Below are 22,965 nucleotides of genomic sequence, written 5' to 3'. Positions count from 1 at the left end.
ATATTTGGTGATTTCTCTGTATTTTAAGATTCATTGTACAAAATCCATGTTTATTAATAATTTCAACACTAAAACTACCTAACCAAAGACCAGAACACAAATAACAGCCCATTAATAAATTTAATTGAAAATAATGAATTTTATAATGTATATCACTCTTGTAAATATGTAAAACGCATGTTTTTTTTTATATTGCAGACTGACTGTACCGGTTCATCAGTAGATGGAAGAGATGGGGAGATGTACTTTGTTGTTTCACCGAATGTACGACAGAGGCGATTAGTTCCTGTTCCAGCTGTGGTTTACAGAACAAACTTCTTGGCTGGCTATGATCCGGTATTAGATGCGACTGCCGCTACCTTAGGAAATACTAATTCAATCATCAGCACTCTTTTTCTCATGCCTGGTCAACAAGGAAACATAGTCCACGGAGAAGATCTAGAAACGCTCGAAAAAAGACTTTTAGCATCCAACCCTACTACATCATGGAACCGACTCTTACGCACCTTACTTCCACGCGTGGGCCTAGAGCTACAAATACCAAGGTTTTCTCACAAATCTATTTTCAATGTGACATCTTCGTTGCGAATGATGGGGTTAAAGGATATCTTTAACCAGGAACATGCAGATTTGGGCGGACTTAATGGTCCATCGAAAAATTTGTATCTATCTGATATGGTGCAACTTTCAAATTTCGTTACATGTGGTGAAGGCATTGTTTCTGAACAACATCATATTGAGGAATACCCAGAAACCCTAGATGAGAAAGTCCAAAGACGTAGAAGTGCTAGATGGTTGAATTGGGACGAGCCAAGAGATTATCAAAGGGCTTTTCATGATCCGCACGATGTTGGAGAAGCAATGCATCTTCCGTTGCATTTAAGACCGAGACAGGCAAGATTGCCAGCTCGATCCCAGCCAGCGAGATTGAAATTCGATAGACCATTCCTATACTTCGTGAGACATAACCCATCAGGCATGATATTGTATGTGGGGAGATATAATCCAAGACTTATGCCGTGAATAAAGACTGTTACAAAGACACTTCGTATTAAACACATGGCAAATCAAATCTATATATACCTCGTTTTTTAAATACGATCTTTTCAACGCTGACAAGTTAATATTAAAATAACACTGTAATAGTTTTGGAGAAGAAATTGGTATGTGCTTAGTACGAAATGTTGCCAGCGTATAATTAATGTAGTTAATGGTGTAATACTCGAATTCCTTAGGGAAAGTGATAAGCTATTGGCGCGTGGATTAGGTTAGTGAGCACTTATGTGACAGTATTATGTCGTTTGGTATGGAGGTACTTCGATTATAACTATTTAAACAAGGCAAAATAGGACCTTGTACAAAGCCAGTAATTTAAATAAATTCGATCTAAGCTTGCATGCTGCTCAGAAAATTTGTCAAGGACAAGTTTATCGTTAGGTTTGTTTAGAGTTCGCTTATGTCGATGTTGTGTAAGTTTCTGCTACAACGCTTAGATTTCCAATCCATCGATATAGCTGTCTTGGTTTGTTTCAGTTTCAATACGGAGCCATACCAACTATTAGATACAAAAATTATAGCATATGTTACTCTTAACGCTAACATTGATTTTTGATTATTGAGACTGCTTCTAAAGAAATAGTGTATCCTCGTACCCACATACTAATTTGATTTATATGACTTAGCTATCTAGAAATAAACTCATTGATATTTCGATATCATTGTGTAAAAATTAACTAAGATATTAATATTTGTCGCAAATATAACACTTTAAAATACACTTCGGATTAAAATTAGTTAGTTTCTATTCGGTATAGTAAAATCATATTTCATGTAATAGTTTTTCGTAAACTAAAGGTAATTTTTTATGCATATCTAATGTCAAGATGAGATCTTGAATAAGGTAATGATGGACGTAGTATTAATAAAGAATAAGTTATAAAGTAGTTCATTCATTGTAATTATCATGAAATAAACATTTTAGATATTCTTTTGTTTTTACATTAAATAATATTGTTTGCACTCGTCGAAGAATTCCTTCCATTCGTAACATTTCTTTGATTGTACTAATACTGGACAGTCCTGGAAGAAAATAGTACTTCAAAAGTAATCCATATAAAAAATTTGATTGCGTCTTTTGTTTAATAATGAAACTGCGAACTTTAATGCGAAATAATACAAAAATAATGCGAAATTATCGCATAAATCATAATTAACGAAGTATGTTTTTTTTATTGTAAAAGCTTGCCAAGCTCGGTACACTGATACATTGATAAAATAACCGCAATATACAATTTTAAATATGACAAGCAAATAGGCAAACAGGTAGGGGAAATCAACCTGACTGTTGTTGATCTTAAATGCAAACGATACATAAATTAATTTCCTACGATTCTCCAATGACAACATCTTAAAGTGCGCTAGCCTGGTAGCTTATTTTTCGAGATGCCACTGGAGAAATGTAAATAAATAATTCGGACAGAAGATAAATGAAGGCTAGAAAACGTAGTTTTAATATAAAATTAAATAGTTATTATCGCAAGACATGTTTACGATATCCATGATATATTTCGTACATTTAAAAGCATATAATGATTTTTGATAATTGTTCTTAAAAATCAATCAATTGTTTTATGATCATTTGTCAATATAATATTCAAGTAGTGCTTTACACACGTCGTCGACTTTTTGGGTCTAAAGTATGCCGGCTTCCTCACGATCTTCCTTTACCGAGCGAATGTTAAATGCGCACATAGAAACTCCATGGGTGCACAACCGGGTTTAAAAGGTCCGTACAAACGACATCAGGTAGGAGTCACACGCTGAAGCCACTAGGCTAACACTGTACAAGAACTGAGGATATATGAAGAGACACTTATAGTTTATACAGATATGTACTTACATATAGCTTCAAATAATCTCGAAAGCATAGTAGAAAGTTGTAAAATTCGCAAGTGGACAGAGGCATAAACATTATGAAATACTGTCTGCAGTGAATCTTCGCACTCAGTAATAGACTACTAAATGGCTTGTTCATTGATGCCCACTTCTCTAAGTGAGTGTAAAATTTTTCGCTATTAACAGATTTATCTTCATTAAGCATTTTGTATTTTTTTAAAACGCATTCCCAGAAATTGCACTGAAAAATATAAACTTATTACAATTTTGTCACACAACCCTTTTGTCACGAATAAAGTTTTTCTTATTATTATTTATAACGAGACATGTGACATCGAGGAGTGGCTATTATTTTAAGCATCGAAAAAACAGGATGTATGCTGCACTGTTATGAATCTTTTCTAAATATTAATACACTAAGCAATAGTACAAGATAAATATACAGAATTCCACGATTATTTATTTATTCCTTTACATCATATATGTCATGACATACGATACATAATATAAGACAAATAGTACCTTTTACTTAATAATCTTTTTTTAGGTTCTGATGATAAAATATATCAAAGGCCAATTTCTAATAGAAGACTACACAACTTGATATAAAGAACAAACCGTTTAGTTTTAAACTGTAATTATGTACTGTTTAGTACATTAAAAAAACAACTTACATCTGGAATAAAATGGCGTCGCCCCATAGCTACTCCTTCCTTTTTGTGAACTTCAAATATCTCCGTAATTCCACCGCAAGATCGCACCACGAAGCGATCAAAAAATGCTGGTACGATACAACAGTGCCGATCCTAGAACAAATCTAGCTATGATTATATTATTTATAATCATACCTGCAGACAGTTGATGTAAGAGATTCCGGCTAAAAGCCTCGACACACGGCCCAAAAGTGGCGACAATTGAACTGCCCTAAATCGTGAGCTCACCCGAACCAATTTCTAAGTTGTTGATAATGAAATTAGGTGCTCGACTCCACCTCCCCGATACTGACCATGATTTTAGGGAATGTTCGATATTAAAATTGTTCAGATCGATTCGGTCACAGCTGAAAACTGAACATATACGTAGGAAATGCGCACAACTGGATGCGGTTTGTGCTCCTGATGAATGTCAAAAGGAGTATTAAGCAAATTCCAACGTAACTTAAGAATTTGAATACTTACAAATAAAATATCATCTGATCCTATACATTTTTCTGGTTTTATCGGGTTTTCACTTATAATGTTGTAGAATTGCGCAGATACCTCTAGACCACCAAACAATAATATAACAAAATACTCCATTATTACTATAATACCATCGGGTATTAAAAGATAAAAATATTTCAGCGCACAGATATACGTTCACTTATGGAGCAATGCGCAAGAGCAAGTATTATTAAAACTTCTTAGGTTTTTGTGAAACATTAAACAGTTCTTGTTTGATAACAGTATCATTTTATTGAAATACTTTTGCTATAATAAAGTAAAGGCGTAATATTTCTATTGTTTTTACATATGTGAAGGACAAGAACTTAAAATATTTTGAGAATACGCACTCAGTCATTAAAACCTTACCTTACCTTGTTCATAAAAAACTAAATAAGTGTTATTGTAGTCTTTTAATTAAAGCAGTCTTTCGTCTCTTTCTAAATTGATGCGCTGGAAAGAGACAAAAGAATTAGTTAAACCGGTGCAATATCTTTTAGTTTTTGTTTAAGGGGGTACGAATATTCCCTTCTATATCTTTGATACTCAAATATCCTGAACGTAATCATAACTGTAATGATTTTGTTATTCATTAATAACTATCAATTGAATGGAATTTGACAGTCGACTATTAGGAAGTTTCATGGATCTGGTTACCGCTGCGCCTTCTTAAGTTCTCATGTCATATTCATACTTGTATATCATTTCATATTATGATATTCGTGTTTAATTAGTCATAATTTAGAATTATTTTTCCTTTTATTAAGTCTCTATTGAGGGATCTCTGTTTGCGCTTAATCGGTGTGAATCAAAGAAGGATGACAATTGTCGATTTGACTTTGACACACGAACCGGAGATGGGAGGAGGTGTCCCGGCGTAATGGCGCAAGGGAGTTAAATTGTAACCGCTGTCGCGTGCGCACTAAATATGTACTGCGGTAAGTAAAAAAGTAAATGCTATACGGTATGCGTACCGTATAGCATTTACTTTTTTACTTAACATAATATTGTTACATAGTATTTATTTTATATGCTTGTTAACTACTACAAGAATCTCCTTGGTTTCACAATAAAATTGATTGAAAAACTCGACTGAAACAAAATAGTTATTTTATTAAATAATTTTGGGCCAGTCCACTCCTTTGTTGCCCCGATGCTTCCAGACTAATCCGGCCCTGGTATTTATACCCGATATTAAGAAGTTAAATAAAAAACAAGTGTCAACTTAATCATTTATTGTCACAACATTTAGTACTTCATTAATTACAATTAGTGACATTACAAAAATTATCCAGGAATCATGTTTATGTCAGCCTTGCTCGGCACTGTTCCATGTGTACCTTCAACTTATCGCATTTTTCGCTTTCCTCCCATTTAGGGCAGTTCTGAAAAGCAAATCTCTTAGTTATGTTAAAATCGCTTAAAATAACTTAACTCAAAGCTTGTTAATACGTTAATAAAAAAGAGAGAATATTTATTTCGAACACCCAAATATTAATTAATTATTAATATAGTAATTACAATTTGCAGTTTTCTTTTAAACGTTAATTAATTCTTGAAATTGTGTCTGAAAAACATTTATTATTAATGAACTAGCACTACAAAGGTCTTGGCTTTAACTTTCTGTATCTGTTTTCGTTCATATTGTTCTTTGAAAACCAGGATCGAAAATCGGAAACCTTTTCGATATTTGAGACTTATACGTCCTGTAAGGACGATGTCCTGTGACTAACTTACAAAAATATACTCACATTAAATGCCTCGAAGAACATGCAGGTTACGATTCTGTCTGGTAAGCATGCCTCTGGTGGTCCAGATACATCTTCTTTGAGACATCTTTCTTTTGCCTTATCCACTGTGTCTTTAAAGTCAGCGTTTTCTGCAGTCCATTTATCTAAGAAATCTGATATGGCATCTAAATCTACATTCTTGTCGTCCTTCATCAAATCCTTTTTTTTCATAAGGCATATTAGTTTGCTACACTAAAAAAGAAGCAAAAATCTACTTCACACATTTTCACAGTAGCCTGAATTTATATTTATTTAGATTGCATTTTATTATAGATACAATTTATTTTTAATATATTTTTTAAATGTAATAAAATTAGGAAATTTAATTTCCATTTTACTTCAATAAAAAACTTGTATTAAAAATCGTAACTATAAATAGTTACCGACTATTATTTTTGTATAATTGCGACATCTAGTGGATCTTTGTATAACTTACATCAGGTGGGCCTCGTCGTTTTCCTTCTGTTGGTTCTTCAAAGCCACACTCAGCGCGTTCCTCATTGGTAAAAAGGTGCGGCATCTTACAACATTCGAATGGTTTATCCTGGAAATAAACGTCTCTTAATTTTTTTTGCGAACATTTTTTACCGCAGCGCCATCTCTCACGCCCGAGTATATCTAAATCTTACAAGAAATGCATCAGAATTTGCATCCAATAGAGGACAGAGTAGGACGTGCTGTGATGTCACATATTGCAGTGACAATAAGTACATATCTTTAAAATGGTTTGATAATAGTTAATTGCCACAAAAACACATAACTGTGATCAAGAAATATCGTTTAACTCTCAATAAAATAGCGACAACCTTGGAGGTTAGTTCGTTAGAGGTTGTTCTATGTAATGTAAATTTAATAAAAATTAAGAATTTACTTACAACAGGGGGTGGTCCACAGAGACCAGATAGACCTTGAGGCATTACGCTCTGAAATTAACATAAGTTACCATTATAAAATTATTTTTACTTTCTACCGCATTTCTATTTAAAGTAAAGTATCACAAATAAGATACGACTAGCCACTACTAACCATTAATAATAATAATTCGTTCATTTGCAAATAATTTGGTACATTCAGCTTGTTTAATTATAAGAAAACCGCACAGTCAAACACATAAAAATAGGCATGCAAATGTCATATTAATTACCATAATTTCATAATTGCATAAAAAGTATTTCTTAAGTCACCACCTTGAAAGCATAACACGGCAGTGATTTTTTACTTCTAGGAAGGATTGATTAGTTTGATAGCGTAACAATTTTATTAAATACAACGTGGTGTTATAAAAAAACACATTACGTTTTTTAAAGTTTAAACAACGATTGTTTGAAAGAAACTAAATATTATATAGCCTAAATCCATGTAAAATATATGCATAATTTACCTGTAATGTTGATAGAAAAATAAGAAAACACGAAAATCCCAACATTGCGAGAGCTGTAGTTACACTGATGATGTATTGTATTGGTAAATGGTTTTATAGACATCTGTGGCCCTGAGCATTGTAACACGGGAAACCACCATTGTCATTGATTATTAACATCGTGAACAAACAAATTATAAATATTTCGACAAATTTGCAGGTAACAGGTGTGACGCGTGCCCACCGGAAGTACGATTTAAAATGTAAATAGTAACATCCGCTGGGCACACTTTTAACTGAAATAAAATTTACCCTAATGTTAAATCATAAACATTTTGATTAAGATACTATTTCGTTAAATTCTGACTTAGTAAAATATAGTATGACAAATATAAACGATAAGAACCGCTTTTAAACTGTATATTTAGTTTTCTAAAATAATTACAACCTTAATTGGTCTAGGCCTTAGATTTCTGCATCAATTTCATGATGATTTGTCAATCCAATAGGTAAGTAGCTTGACACACGCCGCCGACTTTTTGGATTGCAAGCCGGTTTCTTCACGATGCTTTCCTTCACCGTTCGAGCGAATGTTAAATGCGCACATAGATAGAAAGTCCATAGGTGTACAGCCGAGAATCTAACCCACGACTTAGGTATGAGAGTCGCACGCTGAAGTCGTTAGGCTAACACTGCTGGGACATTTAGTTTTATGAACAAGGAGTTAACATCTCTATATATATAAAATTCTCGTGTTACAATGTTCGTTCCCATACTCCTCCGAAACGTCTCGAACGATGCTTATTAATCTTTCTATGCATATTCAGTAAATCTGAGAATCGGCAACTATCTCTATCTATCGGTGTCTATCCCATTAAAAAAATAGTTTATAACATAGTTTTTTTGTTTTTATTTTTGTATGATACAGCATACAAAAAATACATACAACACTTAATTGTCATCACTCTACGATCAACGGATTTTATTATATATATATGTTATGTTTATAGATAGGTTATTTTTATTGAACTAAAAAAATGTTTCCTAAAATTAATATACATGGCAAATCGACGTTTGCCGGGTCAGCTCAGTAGTTTATTATGTATTACAATGTCAGTGTAGTCAGTCCCCAAAACGTATCGTCGATTTATCAAATTTATCAAAATTTTAAAAGTGTTTTCTAAATTAAACACCCTTGACCAACTTTATCTTTACAATTTAACTGTTTAAGTTCCGTAGATTGTTGGCGCGTGTATGAATTCCCAGAGCGCAAACAAACAAATAACATCTAGGGACTGAACGATATACGATTCACTGGCCGTGTCCTCCGGTTTTCAATTCGAACCAACTCTTGAGTGTGCCAAAAGCCTTTTTTTTGTTTGTATATTTCAGCGTATTGTTTAAGGTATGTTTTCTGGAAAATTCTCTTCTAAGGATTGGCAATTGATCTCCAATTAAGTGTGGAGTTACTTGTAGTCCAGTACCACGGATACGGTAGAAAAATATATTGAAACTATGTAGTTGCAGTGGTAGCCAAATGGTCATACATGTAATCCTATGTCAACAGTAGCGCTTAGGTTGTGGGTTCCAACCCTAGCCGTTCACTTATGGCGTTTTGTTTGTTAATACCTGATCATACATAAAGAAAAATGACCAAGTAAACAATTTTACTGAACACTGTCTTAATAATAACGTTAAAGCCTTTTTTATTTCTAAATTTAACTTCCATTTTAAATGTTAACTTTTTAACTTTTTGAGTTTTGAGTAGGTAGTATTTACTTATAGCTAAACATTAGTAGCAATATGTTAGTCACCTGGATATTTCTATATTTGCTATTTCGGTAATATACTAAATGGATATATAACTGGGTAAAATTAGTACATTTCATACAACCTCACGTAAATGTTTCACGTTAATTAATTTTGAATACGCTCTTGTTGGGCCCAAATCATAGAGTTAAATTCCAAGTTGCTCCTAACAAGTGCATGATACAATGAAAATCCATACGCAAAATAAACCCTAAATTCCTATAATTGTTATCCCGAAAATTCAATTCTACGTTTAAATGAAACCCTAGGCCTTTGAATTCTGCTACTCTTGGAATTGGCTGTTCCACTGTATGTGATGATATAGACCCTTTTGGGCGAAGGCTATCTCTATTATCATCCCCCCCCCCCAATTTTTAAAACTATTTAATAAATAAATTCCTAAGCATTGCCGTGTAAAATAGCATGTACAGTTTCCTTTTTTCAACGTTAATAAATCTCTCAAACGACCCACGGTAATGTTAGCCTGATTACTGTAATTTATATTAAATTACATGTTTTTCGCTTTTATATGTAACGCGTGTGAAAAAGTGCAATTATTCGCAAATGATTTAATGTTTAGATCTTTTTAAAATGTGTCATACATTTCGTATTAAATAATTTTGCTATTATATGAATATATGATAAATTGTATACTATTTGCATGATTGTTATTTTCATAATAAAAAGGTAAGAATTTAAAAAAAAACCTTTAGAAGGCGTTTTTTAAATAAAACTTTTATTTCCAAAATCCAAAATAATAATCCAGACATGCAGTCAGGATAGGCGGCTAGTAAATAGATTGTGTCTATTTGTGTTATATATACATATGTGGTTGCCTGGAAGAGATCGCTCGAAAGCGATATGGCTACCTGTTGCCATCCTTTCATTTATTTATGTTCAATTTTTATATTACGATGCAACGAAGTGGTAATAAATAAATACATCTAATTATATTTTGCTTTGTACAGGAAATCTCTTTATCAAATAAAATCTCGCGATTAATTCCATTCGAGAATAGAAAAGCCTAGTAAACGTTACTCGAGATAACGATTGATGAACTCTGAAATTTTTGTATTGAAAATTGTCTTATGCAGCCCCTATGGGACCCTAAAGATGGTCCTACGACCCTCTTTATCCTGATCACCCTCCTCCCTGATGATGATGATGATGATCCTGATCCTTGTCTGATGCACAGATCACGTTATCACATAACTCATGATTATTTCTCTGTTATTTTACACTACTAAAGGTTCTAACTATTAATATTTCACCAGGCTACTCCTGGTATCTAACCCAAAATCTCTATAGGTTACTCTAAATAATAATTATTTTTTATATATTTCCATACGAATATCGTAAGTTGAGTTGTAACATCAAAATAAGTCCCAATGATCCTTTCACTTATTTTTTAAGGTAGACCTTCATGGTATTTGATTAGTGTCAACGGTATTGTCGCGACAAACTAAATATACATTGTAACTATAGGCCATCTATTATACATTTATTTTTATTAATTTTAAAGAAACTGCAATATAAGTTAAATGGCCAATTTGAAACAATTACGTTCAACACAATAGTTACAAAAAACTAAATAACTTATTGTGTGTACAATAAATAAAAAAATTGTACCAAAAACAACTATACAGGCGGGGACTATAACGTAACGAGAGCAGTTAGACAAACCATGTACACACAAATATTTATTATACAATGTTGTTTTTATGTATGTATAAAAAATCCTGTCCCAACCACAAGAATGCATCACTTATGATGTAAAATTATACAAGAAATTGATTAGAAAAAAAATTAACATAATACAAAAAAAATATAGGCAAAAACAAATTGTAAGGGTCCTTCGTCGTTCTCAAGAGTTGGACTGCAAACTAGCTCTAATAGCTACTATCTCCTTGTATTTCATGTATTTATTTGCATTCCATAACGTTACAAAAGATGTTTATGAGGCTTAAAGCTAGGTACAATATTATGGACCCTGTTAGGGCACAGCAAAAGAAGGTATTACAAAACCTATACAACATAACTAATAGCAACAAAATAGCACATAAAACTTCACACTCCAGGCTACCAATTACATCGAATAACATTTTTTTATTTATTTAATTTCGTATATTTAGGGATTAATAATCATGAAATTAAGCTATATTTTTATCTTCTAGGTACTCATTAACGCTTAAATAACATTTACGTATAAAAAGTTTTTTTAGTTTGTTTGTAAATATATGTATCTTTTTTTCATTTCTTAGTGTCTCAGGTAGTTTATTATAAATTTTGATTGACATGACTAGTGGGCTTGATGCATGTATTTGTAATCGGGAAGATGGTAGGTTTAGGCGTTTTTTGTGTCGAAGTGTATATCTTGTCTGTATGTCTTCGCGTGTGGTGTAAAATTCTTTGTGTGTATGGGCAAATTTACAGATTTCCAATTTGTATAATGAGGGTAGAGTGATAATGTTTAGTTTTATGAAATGTGGTTTGCAGCTGTCTGTTTGTTCTATGTTAACTATGATCAGAATTAACTTTTTTTGAGTTGTGAATAGTGCTGGTGCGTCGGTGCTATTTCCCCACATTATTACACCGTAGTTTAGCCATGCATGCGCATTTATTTTTTGTATGTGTGATTTCCAGTTTATGTTTGTGTCTATTGTTATACCTAGTAATTAAAATTCGTTAACTTGTTCTATTGTCTGGTTGTTAAAAGAGAAATTTAGAGAAAGTGGCTTTTTTTGACGGGGGTGGAATGCTATTGTTTTGGTTTTTTCAAAATTGATTTCAAGATTGTGTGCATTCATCCAGGTTGGTCCTTGGGTGGTAATCACTTACATTAATCATTATCTGATAGTTTTAAATCTTTTAGAATTATGTCACGTTCTATAATCGATCTTGCTAAACAATTTACAAAATATTGGCATTCTTGTTTACCACATTCCTTAACTTTGTTTGCTATCAGATAACTTTATATTGAAAAATACGAGTGAGACGCTTAAACATCTCGTGGACTGTGTAATAACGTCTCTGAAAATACAAAAAATATATTTTTATATAAGATTAAACATGGATTGTTGATAATTAAAATTTATTTTAATAAGACAATTGCTCTTGTAGAAGACGAAATTTAAAATACATAATATTGTTTTGCCTTATATACTGTACTTAGCCTGTTGTTTATGGTGTTTGGAATAAGGTAGGTTATAATTTGTAAAGGGAAGAGTATTATAATAAAACAATGCAAATGATGACTTTAATAATTATATTATAAAACAGTTTCGTCTCTTCAGCATTTCCAGAACTCTTTAGGGCATTTCTGAAACAAAAGCATAATTTTTTTTAGAAATCTGTTTACATCTGTTTACGCTGGAACACCATGCCTTTGCTGTCAAAATTATGTTAATGAATATTGGAATTACTGAGCTGTTTGGTTAACTTAGGTTGGAAATAATGTTTTGCTGCTGAAAGTTTATGTATTTACGATTACAGCATATTTTCATGTAACAATTTATATAATTATTCTGCTGGAATCGCTTAATAATTGAAAGTTTAACAAGGTATTGAAATATAAATTCTTCAACAAAATTGGTAATACATTATCACGTGTCTTAGAACTTCTAAGTTGTAATTTATAGAAGCCCGACCATACATAGACCACTTATTAAGGCTTGACTTGTTGAAGCTATAGCGGAATATACTTAAAAGGATTATTAAGAATATCCATAGATAGCGTTAATAACCTGCACCATGAGTACGGCCTCACGTACATACTGACTTTCACACAATACAGCCGATCTAGGTATTACTTAGTTAAATGTATTTAATATTTTTATTGTTTTTTTCCTTTTGTTCATGTTTTAACCTTTTTGTATATATTATTTATTCCATCTTTGGCGTAATTGTTTTTTGTTGGATTACGAAATGAATAAATAGCGACGAATTGTCAAAATGTAACTGTTTACACGACGGAACAATCTCGCGGATTATACTAAGATATAGCGGTAATATACAAATTCGGCAAAAACCCACCTTAAGCATTGCAATACCGGTGCAAGTAAATACGTCGTAGGCCTTGCAGGGGTAATCTAGGTACTGCCTCAAGTCACGGTCTACGCAGTCTTTGATGGCTTTGTCGATCGCATCCTTCCATGCCTCGTGGCTCTCAAGCCATTTCTGCAAATGCTTTTTGTAAGCTTCCTTGTTTATCGTATACTTGTCCACTAAAAAACCAGACTTTTCGAATACGCATTGGACATCGTTGCACTGAAACAATTTTTATATATGTACTAAGTTTAAATGTCTGGAATTGTTTCCTTATTTGTGTTGATTGTATTGGTAGTTTATTTTTCTGTGTTATTTGGGTGTAAGTGTTAATCATAACTAACTTATTTTTTATTTGATAAATTAAATAATATTTAATTCGGTACCACTTCTAACTTATGTGTGACAATGATAAAGATAACTATTATTCGTACTCACGGGTCCAGACAATTTAGGCACAGAACACTCAGCTAAATGTTTATCGTCACCTAACTCTGGGATATCACAACACGTTGAAATCGGTTTCTGAAAATTAAACAATTTAATGATTAAAAAGAAGGATAACTCTATATATTAGGTCCTTACATATGAAATTGGCGTTTTTTATCGGAGGAACAAAAAGTCGAATATTTTTAAATATAATATATTTAATTAATCAAAGTATGAACCATTGTTTTCTATGCACTTTTGCCATCCGGCGCTAGCTCCACCACCAAACGCTTACAAGTAACTTTTTTGGGGTTAATTTGCTTGGGGCAGGATTAAGCTGGCTGGCCAGGATCCAACCATTGCGCTGAGCGCTTCCGATTGTCGTAAAGAATCCATTATTCATCACAGGTAATGATTCGGTTTAAAATACCTTCATTATTGTGCCGGTTCAGTAATGTAACGCAGCAGTCGACGCGCGTTTGGCGGTTTGCTTCAGTCAATTCGTGAGGTACCCACCTTTGAAGCTTTTTAATCTTCCCAATTTGCTTCAAGTGAATTAAAACAGTTTTATCACTAACACCGCAGCCTGCAGCTAACTCGGACGTGGTTTGCGATGGATCCCCTTCCACAATAGCCTTCAATAGTTTATTATCAACTTGGGTCTCAGGCCGTCCACGGGGCTTGTTCTGCAGGTCGAAATTTCCAGAACGAAAACGTTGGAACCAAAAATGAACTGTGTTTTCTTTTGCAACATGACCGCCATACACATCATTCACCCTTCGAGTCGTTTCCGCCGCACTAGTGCCACGGCGGAACTCGTACTCGTAAATAATGCGATACTTTAAGTTTTCCATTTTGTAAAATGAGTGACGCAAACAGAAAAAAACAGAAGAAAAAAACAAATGAATGACGGTCATCGAAGCACAAATACATGAGGTCAAAGTGGCCAGTACGACAAAACGCCAATTTCAAATGTAAGGACCTAATATTATAATTTTATACAAGAACGAATCCCAACGTTTTTATACCTTAATGGCTAAAGTGTGGTGTAATACAAAATTCGAAAATTATAGGTTTCATTTCCGATAAAACAAATAATGGTTTTCAAGGGCGCTAAAGGCATATTACCTATATACCCTAAAAATATCAGATCTCGTCATAAACTATGCATCATATCATAATAATTTCATCACAACGGGTTCTGTTTATTGTCATCAAGCAAGTGTCCAGTGCGCACATAGAAATAAAATCCATTGGTGCATAGTCAGGATCCGAATGTACGACCTCAGATTAGAGAGCTACTCGCTTTAACCACAAGGGCAATACTGCTGTAAAATAAATATTTTAAGATACTAATATTATACATACAAGTGTAGCTCCCCGGTTTCGCTCTTCAGTGTGTCCCGCTTTGCAAGTCTGCGAACAATAATAATTATTTGAATACGTTTTTCAAAGTATTTCTGTTTAGCTGTTCTGGTCACGTGCAACTCGAGGACGGAGAGAACCTGAGGATCGAACTCCAGCAGTACAGCTAAAGACTTTTATGTATATGTGTCCATTTAACACTCGCACGGTGAAGGAAAAGAACGTTGAAGCCAGGGAAGGCGGATCACGTACTTTCCTATTAGATAGAAAAGAACTACTATCTACCACAAAGAACGGTTCTGTGACCATGGATACACACCTCGTTTCTAAATATTCATAACATGAAAGGCTTATAATGAAAGTTTAAGGATATGTAGAAAATTTGTTTGGGAACAATAAGAGAGCCTAGACTGAAAACATTACATTAGTTCACAATACGCCCAAACACTCCCCAAAAATTTTAACATTAAAGAAATGTATGTAAACAACACTAAGCAAATATGCGATGCGATGACCTGCAGTTGAGATAAATTGATATTCAATATTCAATGTAAACAGGGGATATAATTAAATCGTTATCAACTCAAATTAATGTAATTTGCATTATGCATTCGAATAATCTGAATTTATTTGACTGTTAGTAGCATTACGAATTGAAATTACGGCTTATGAGACAGGAGCACCACCTAGTATAAGATTACTGAACTAATCTAACCGCCGCTCATGGACACCTGCAAAGACAGGGGCTTCGGGTGTGTTGCCGGCCGTTATTGGAATTACCATTTTTCGGTTCCGATGATTTTAGAAATAATATCTTGTTACTCTCCTGTGTTTTTATAGTATCAAAATATATTAACATACTATGTGTAAACATACAAAATTATGTATGCAATTATGTATATTTTACTGTTATGGAATCATTTAATAAAGGTACCATTTATATTATAGGTAATTAATTTTTAACAAAACAGTTTTATTCCGTAAACAACGTAAAAACAATAAGAAAAAATCCACTTACCAAAACAAACAATATAAAAAGAAAAGAAAATATTGGAAGCATTTTGCACTGTCCTATTTCAACATTCTCTCACAAATAAACAGAAAAAGTTATCTGCAATGTTATATACTATAATATACTTCAGTAAATAAAGTTATCTTATGTCAGAGGTTAGGTTACTTCGAGGAATGTTACTCTCTTTAAGTGGGCAGTTAAGTTTATTAATAGGTTTTAAGAAATGATACGAATATAATAATAACTTATCACTCAAATATATTCATCAATATTAATTTATTTAATTATTTCAATTTTATATTATATACTAATTTCTATCTCTAAATAAGCAATGTTTATTTATTTATTCTAGTTCTAAACAGTGGTAAGTGAAAAAAATTAACACAAAAACAGAGTGTCTATCTCTTAATAGCGACTGTTTAATTATGTTAAAAATCCTTTAATAAATTAGGTTGGACTTAAATTATCAGTAGTTAAGTTAGGCTAGATCGTAATGTTCCATGATGTCTCAGTGAAGACATAATTATGTATTAATAAAATACACGACACATATAATACGACAGTGTCGAACAATTAAAATTTGTAAGACATAAACAGAGAGAAAATATAGATTTATTCAATCACGCATGAACACGTGGATAAAAAAACTATACCTAGTCCAGCCATAAGTTCTGTTATAAATTAAAATGCATTTTTTAAATGAACTAATGTAATATTATTAAAATTTATAAAAGAAATAAAAAATCTTCTATTCGAAATGGCTTTTATCTGTTTGGCAAAGAATCTGTGGACTTACACACTGTTTCGAAGGGAAATTTCGTCACTGTTTGCTCCAAAGATTTTTTAAGAGACTCAATGTCTCAGTGCCGTTAAGAGCAGGCCTCTAAAACGGACCATAATTTGAAGTCAAAGGGGTTGAGGTCTGTGCTAAATAAGGGCTAGTCTTCAGCTCTTATAAAGTCTGGAACGTTGGTTTCAAGCTAGGCTTGGATAGTTCGTATATTGCAAGGTGCTGCTCGTACTGCTGGAAAGACTCCTTGATAAGACACGCCTCACCAAACCATCACTGATGCAGGATGATAGCCACGTTGTACCTTTCCAAACATTTGAGTAACTTATTTAGAACAGTAAGCGTATAATTTATCATTTTGCTTATTGTAATGTTCTTCAATCGTCAAATTTTTTTTATCGGTGAAGAGGATATTGCTGTGCTTTTCATCTGCGTATCGCGACAGAAGGGGTTTTGATCGATCCACTTGTAAAGATTGATTTAGAGCATGTCCTGTATCGACGATAAGCACCGAGCTTCAGGTCATGTTTTATAATACACGACAATCCTGGCGGAAATCTTCGTTTCTCGCGATAAGATTTTTAGCTTCCTAATCTGGTCTCGATGAATTCTGAATTTAACAGCATTAACACCCTTTGTAGTTCTAACAGCACGCGGCCGCCCCGACCTTTTCTGGTCATCGGCAGACGATGTGTTGTTTTATCTGTTGATAGTACGATATACGATCATTCGGCTAATATTAAGCTTAAATTTATACAAATTTTAGGAAAAGTGAAACAAAGGTAATCGTTACGACGAAACTAACGAAGAAATACAACAAATTTCCGAAAAAGACATTGATGAACTTTCTCCCTTCATAGAAAATGGAAATGATGACCACGATGACAGGTGGATACAAAGACTGGTGAAATGGCTGGGGCTGCGAGGCACAAGATCGAGAGCTGGCCTTCTTTTAGATGGACAGACGAAACTGTGATGACGGCGGAGGAAGATGGCTGGAGATAGCAATAATAGAAAATTGTGGAATACCTTGGAGCAGCCTTTTATCGGGTCCTTATAAATCCTTCATTTTATTAACTACTTTTAATATTTAGTGTCGTATATGTGTTTATTTTATGCAATAGAATAAAGCTACATTATTATTATTATCGGTACCACTCGGATAACACCCAGTCTGTTGGTATAAATCAATACATGCTATATTTTTTTTTACTAAACATGACATTCTTACACATTCAGAAGCAGAATTGATTTATTTATTAAACACACCACATTTACATTTTTTTGTTATAATTAGTCATTTAAAATACTCGCCTAATAGGTACCTACTTATTCGCTTAACAATGCGGTGCCCGACAAGAACTTAAGAAAGTTTTTATTAAATGATCAGACTAATATATTAGGTCCTTACATATAAATAAAGTCTGTGAAGGCGATTTGGACTGCCCCATCAGAGTTAAATTTTTTGCCTTGCAAGAAGTTGTCCAAATTTCGAAAAAAATGGTAATCTGTTGGAGGATCAAGGTCCGGGGAGTACGGAGGATGTCTTAGACATTCCAATTGAAGCTCTTCTAATTTAGTAGCCGTCTGTTGTGCAGTGTGTGGTCTAGCGTTGTCGTGAAGTAGCAGTGGCGTGGAGCGATTGACCAGCCTAGGTTGTTTAGCCGCTAGCTTTTTCATCATGGTTTGCAATTGCAGACAATAGACATCAGCCGTAATAGTCTGGCCAGATTTGAGAAACTGCAATGAACAATACCGGCACTAGTCCACCAAACGCTTCCAAGTAACTTTTCTGGGGTTAATTTTCGCTTGTGGCAGAATTTGGCTGGCTGGCCAGGATCCAACTATTGCGCTGAGCGCTTCCGATTATCGTAAAGAATCCATTTTTCATTACAGATAATGATTCGGTTTCAAATACCTTCATTATTGCGCCGGTTCAGTAATGTAACGCAGCAGTCGACGCGCGTTTGCCGGTTTGCTTCAGTCGATTCGTGAGGTACCCACCTTTCAAGCTTTTTAATCTTCCCAATTTGCTTCAAGTGAATTAAAACAGTTCTATCACTAACAACACAGCCTGCAGTTATCTCGGACGTGATTTGCGATGGATCCGCTTCCACAATAGCCTTCAATACTTCATTATCAACTTGGGTCTCAGGCCGTCCACGGGGCTTGTTCTGCAGGTCGAAATTTCCAGAACGAAAACGTTGGAACCAAAAATGAACTGTGTTTTCTTTTGCAACATGACCGCCATACACATCATTCACCCTTCGAGTCCTTTCCGCTGCACTAGTGCCACGGCTGAACTCGTACTCGTAAATAATGCGATACTTTAAGTTTTCCATTTTGTAAAATGAGTGACGCAAACAGAAAAAAAACAAATGAATGACGGTCATCGTAGCACAAATACATGAGGTCAAAGTAGCCAGTACGACAAAACGCCAATTTCATATGTAAGGACCTAATATTAAGCTCTGAAAAAGTAGCGTTTATTCTGTTGTAAAACTACATGTAATTGTTAATAATAAAATGAATAATAATATTATTTATATTGTATATAATATATGTATTATAAAGAATATGTAAATATTTGTGTCACATCGATATCTCTGAAAACAACGTACCAAAGTGCATTTCACGCTTGCGATACTTTGAAAGTTCACGTAAAAGTTTATATTTCATTATCTGATATTGTTCGAAGCTACGTGTCTACCCCCTACGAGGGGGAGGGGAAGAGAACGCTAGCTACTGACGCAAGATGCGTTCGATCGTGATTGGATAAACGTCATATTATAACATTCATAATCAGTATCCAGGAAACGAAATCTATTTAATCGCCTTAAAAAAAGACGGTTGGACGTGTGCGTTTTTTTGTGTTGAAGCATATAGACAAACGTACATGCCCACTAAAGTATTTCCAAACCAATTGTACTTAGGGCACAAGAAAAAACGTATCAGTACATAAAAGGCATATAAGGCAACGTGCAGCATAGCATAAAAAAAGCACAGCAGAAAGCAGCAAAAGGTTCCAGGAAGGAACTTCCTTGAACCGATCTGGAAGATCGAATCGTCAATTCAATTCATTGTTCAATTGGTTTCCAAAATTACACGTCGAATTGATAACCTCCTCGTTTTTATATTCTCACATCAATAATTCAGTTTACAATGATACCTAGGCCTTACGATTAACTTTACGATAGTTTCGTTTACAGTACACGCATACTGCAGCGGAAGTATACGATAAAACATTTCTATTTAAGCAATGAGAAATAACCACTTGTGCATCGGTTAAGTTTCATATACGCCGGTTAAACGCTCCATAAGTTATACATGACATTTTTTTTAGTTACGATATGTATTCCATATGTATTGTTCATGAAAAGATCTCCGATGCTAACACATATATATAATATTCGTCGAAAAATCTAAATTTGTATTATAACAACAGAAGTTGAAAATAGCAAATACCAACTCGCGACAAAAGATGGCGTTGCGGCAACGTTATTCACTTTATTCTTCATACTAAAAAGATTTTAAACCGAATCAGTCTAATCTAAGAATTTCGAACCACAGACTAAACACTATTTGGCAGAGTGTAGAAATGTAATTGCACACTTAACAACGGAATACTGTAGTTCAGTGTGCAATTACATTGTTTTTATGAATTTAAGGGTAATATAAGTCGAACCCCTAAGTAATTTTCTTGCTTTATCTGTAATAAGGCTGAAGTAATCACTTGTATTAGAAGTTTATGTGTCGTAAACCGAATCTTACTGCCCGCAATTGATGCGTTACTAGCCTGGTGACGCGACGAATATATTACGTAATTTGTACCACAAGAGTTGGTATTTTAAATAACTCATTTTTAACTCTCTCTTTATCCAGCTTGGTCAGCAACAAAGCAACTAGAGCAGACTATCTGTTTCAACCGGTTTTAAGAGTTTCGAATAGCGAATCGTACGGCATTCCAAAACTTATAGATGGAGATCGTAAAAGGCTTGCCTAAGAAGGAAGCATGTACTAAACATACTTTAGATACTATAATAACTTATTAATATAATTGGTGTAAATAGTTCAAAGGCTGCAAAGCGTTTACACGTAAAAAATAATATGTATTTTTAATATTAGCATGTAATCATAGCTATGAAAGTCTAAAGTCCAACTCTTAGTCTAGAGAAAATTAACATGATACATTGTTAACTTTTATTACACTTCGATAAAAATTAAATGATTGTCGAATATTTACATATTATGTTGAAAGAATATCTATTATTATATATATATATCTAACATAACTATGGAATAATTTGTTTGTAGCACTAACTGTAAGCATTCAAAATCACATTTGTGTCAGTTTAATTTTACGTAGGCTTATTTGTTTACGTAGGCTTCGAAAATCCGAAATAATTATTGTTCAGCCGGTTTTTGAACACCGTTAGAAGGCGTTACCGCATAGGATCTTTCATTTGTTTTTATATCTATTTTTGATATATTTGTTTTTTTTTTCTTCTACTCCTTTCTATTATTTTTTTCCTCACTAAAAATTTACTTATTATACTTACTTATACTTCGAGACAAGAGGCGAAATTCGCCTCGGCTACATCGATTATATCATTACTATAAAAAATAATTTATTATATATTTCGCTTATATCACGTACAGAATTTATTATTTTTTTAGCAAGCCAAATAAATACTATAAACAAATATATTAATTAACGTATATAATAAAACCAGATTTAAATGTACTAAAAGTATTAAGGTTTTCAATTAGCAGGATTAATCTTTGTAAAAAATGTAATGAACAAACTCGTATTAACGCTTTTGTAATATAACCTTTCATAGGGTTGATGTATCCGATTTCTTTGTGATTATCTAATACCTTTTTCTTGTAAAATACCAAGTCTCTACTATGACCGTCTTTAGTCTCATTACACAACAAATTATCTAGTAAAATTTTCAGACAGATATGGTAAAACTTTTAAAATATTTTTTATTTTGTCCTAAAATGGTTTTCTGATTAAAAAGATGGACAGGATTTATTATTATTTATTTCAACTAATATGCATCACTTGTTGATAAGAGTTATAACATTATAGACTTACGAAAAATATTAACATTTATTAAAATAAACGTTTTTGTGCATTCAACGTATTTTATACTGATTTATTTTATTTTCCTATTACTGTATATTCTATTGTTATGTATAGGTTTTAATAAACAATATACTATACAAATAAATCAGTAGCGTTACAACCTTTTTAGGTCTGGGCTTCAGATTTCTGTATCTGTTTAATGGGCAAGTAGGTGATCACTGATCAGCCTCCTGCGCCTGACACATGCCGTCGACTTTTTGGGTCTAAAGCTAGGCGGTTTCCTATCAACGTTCGAGCGAATGTTTAAATGCTTACATCGATGAGAGGAAATTTAATTTTGTTCAGAATAACTTTCGTATGAGACCTTCAGAATTAGTCTTTTTTAATTCCAACACACAGATATAAGGTATTTACAGTATACTTAATACTTCTTATTCATTTAGTAGCCATCGTTTATTAAAACCTAAACATAACAATCAAATATACAGTATTTACAATTTTCTTAACCTACATAGTAATAATGAAAATAATTAAAAATTAATCAAAAGAATATTAAAACAAATTTAAAAAGTTTGGTCCCTGTGGTAGTGTATCTTTAACGCTGGCAGCAATGAAATGTATTATTAACATGTATTTACCTACATAAATGAAATATAATTTTAAATATATGAAGTCTGATAAAATATAAATTATTAAATGTTTAATAATTAAACTAGAGTCTCACAAGAAGTACCTGAATATACTACTATTGATTTATCTCTTCTATTAATTCTTGTTTTAATATTATATGAAAAGTTGAGCTGTGCGTCGCAAAGATATGGTAGAAGTTAGTTTAGACTTCCAAGAACTTGTACGATAATTTAGAATATGGAGTCAACACATTTCAGGCTCGCTACTGCCAGAAGGTTTCGAAAGGTTAGATGTTTAATATTAAAACGGCATGGCAGGAAACGAAAAGTGGAGCAAGAAAGTTCTGAACTGGTGCCCAATAAACGAAAAAGAGAAAGATACCTTAAAAGGTAAACCTGACCTGTGATAGACATTGAAGAGAGTTGCACAGTGCAGACAGGATTGGCGGGATTTGGAGGAGAAATAATATATGTAAATGTAATAGTGTAAAAGGATATTATTAGTTAAAAGATAAGATATGATAATGGAACTATGATATGTTTTTTAA

The 22,965-nt window shown here is 33.2% G+C and overlaps 3 protein-coding genes and 1 long non-coding RNA gene across 4 annotated transcripts in view; 1 reads left to right on the top strand and 3 right to left on the bottom strand.

Annotated features, from left to right (window-relative positions):
• Positions 1–1,772, top strand: part of LOC123720815 — a 36,978-nt gene extending 35,206 nt beyond the window's left edge. Inside the window, exon 4 of the mRNA XM_045677586.1 lies at positions 199–1,772. Coding sequence (XP_045533542.1) covers positions 199–1,023 — 825 coding nt within the window. The 3' untranslated portion in view covers positions 1,024–1,772. The remainder of the gene's footprint in view (positions 1–198) is intronic.
• Positions 1,773–1,936: 164 nt separating this feature from the next.
• Positions 1,937–4,315, bottom strand: LOC123720123. The gene is made up of 4 exons (XR_006756042.1): positions 4,074–4,315; positions 3,570–3,701; positions 2,900–3,136; positions 1,937–2,079 (listed from the first exon to the last, which is right to left on the bottom strand). It is a non-coding gene; the product is annotated as an uncharacterized LOC123720123 (long non-coding RNA).
• Positions 4,316–5,317: 1,002 nt separating this feature from the next.
• On the bottom strand, positions 5,318–7,345 carry LOC123720122 (general odorant-binding protein 68-like). The gene is made up of 5 exons (XM_045676618.1): positions 7,269–7,345; positions 6,763–6,810; positions 6,324–6,431; positions 5,849–6,079; positions 5,318–5,482 (listed from the first exon to the last, which is right to left on the bottom strand). Exons 1-5 carry the CDS (start codon positions 7,311–7,313, stop codon positions 5,402–5,404), a joined length of 513 nt encoding a protein of 170 aa, XP_045532574.1. The 5' UTR covers positions 7,314–7,345; the 3' UTR covers positions 5,318–5,401.
• Positions 7,346–12,304: 4,959 nt separating this feature from the next.
• Positions 12,305–15,996, bottom strand: LOC123720767. The gene is made up of 5 exons (XM_045677526.1): positions 15,913–15,996; positions 14,898–14,945; positions 13,539–13,625; positions 13,089–13,322; positions 12,305–12,375 (listed from the first exon to the last, which is right to left on the bottom strand). The coding sequence occupies exons 1-5, from the start codon at positions 15,952–15,954 to the stop codon at positions 12,346–12,348; spliced, it is 441 nt and encodes a 146-aa protein (XP_045533482.1). The 5' UTR covers positions 15,955–15,996; the 3' UTR covers positions 12,305–12,345.
• Positions 15,997–22,965: the final 6,969 nt, after the last annotated feature.

Source organism: Pieris brassicae, chromosome 2, assembly GCF_905147105.1.
Source record: "Pieris brassicae chromosome 2, ilPieBrab1.1, whole genome shotgun sequence".
NCBI lineage: Eukaryota > Metazoa > Arthropoda > Insecta > Lepidoptera > Pieridae > Pieris > Pieris brassicae.
The sequence above is the reverse complement of the archived record's forward strand: the minus strand, read 5'-3'. Positions and strand labels throughout refer to the sequence as shown.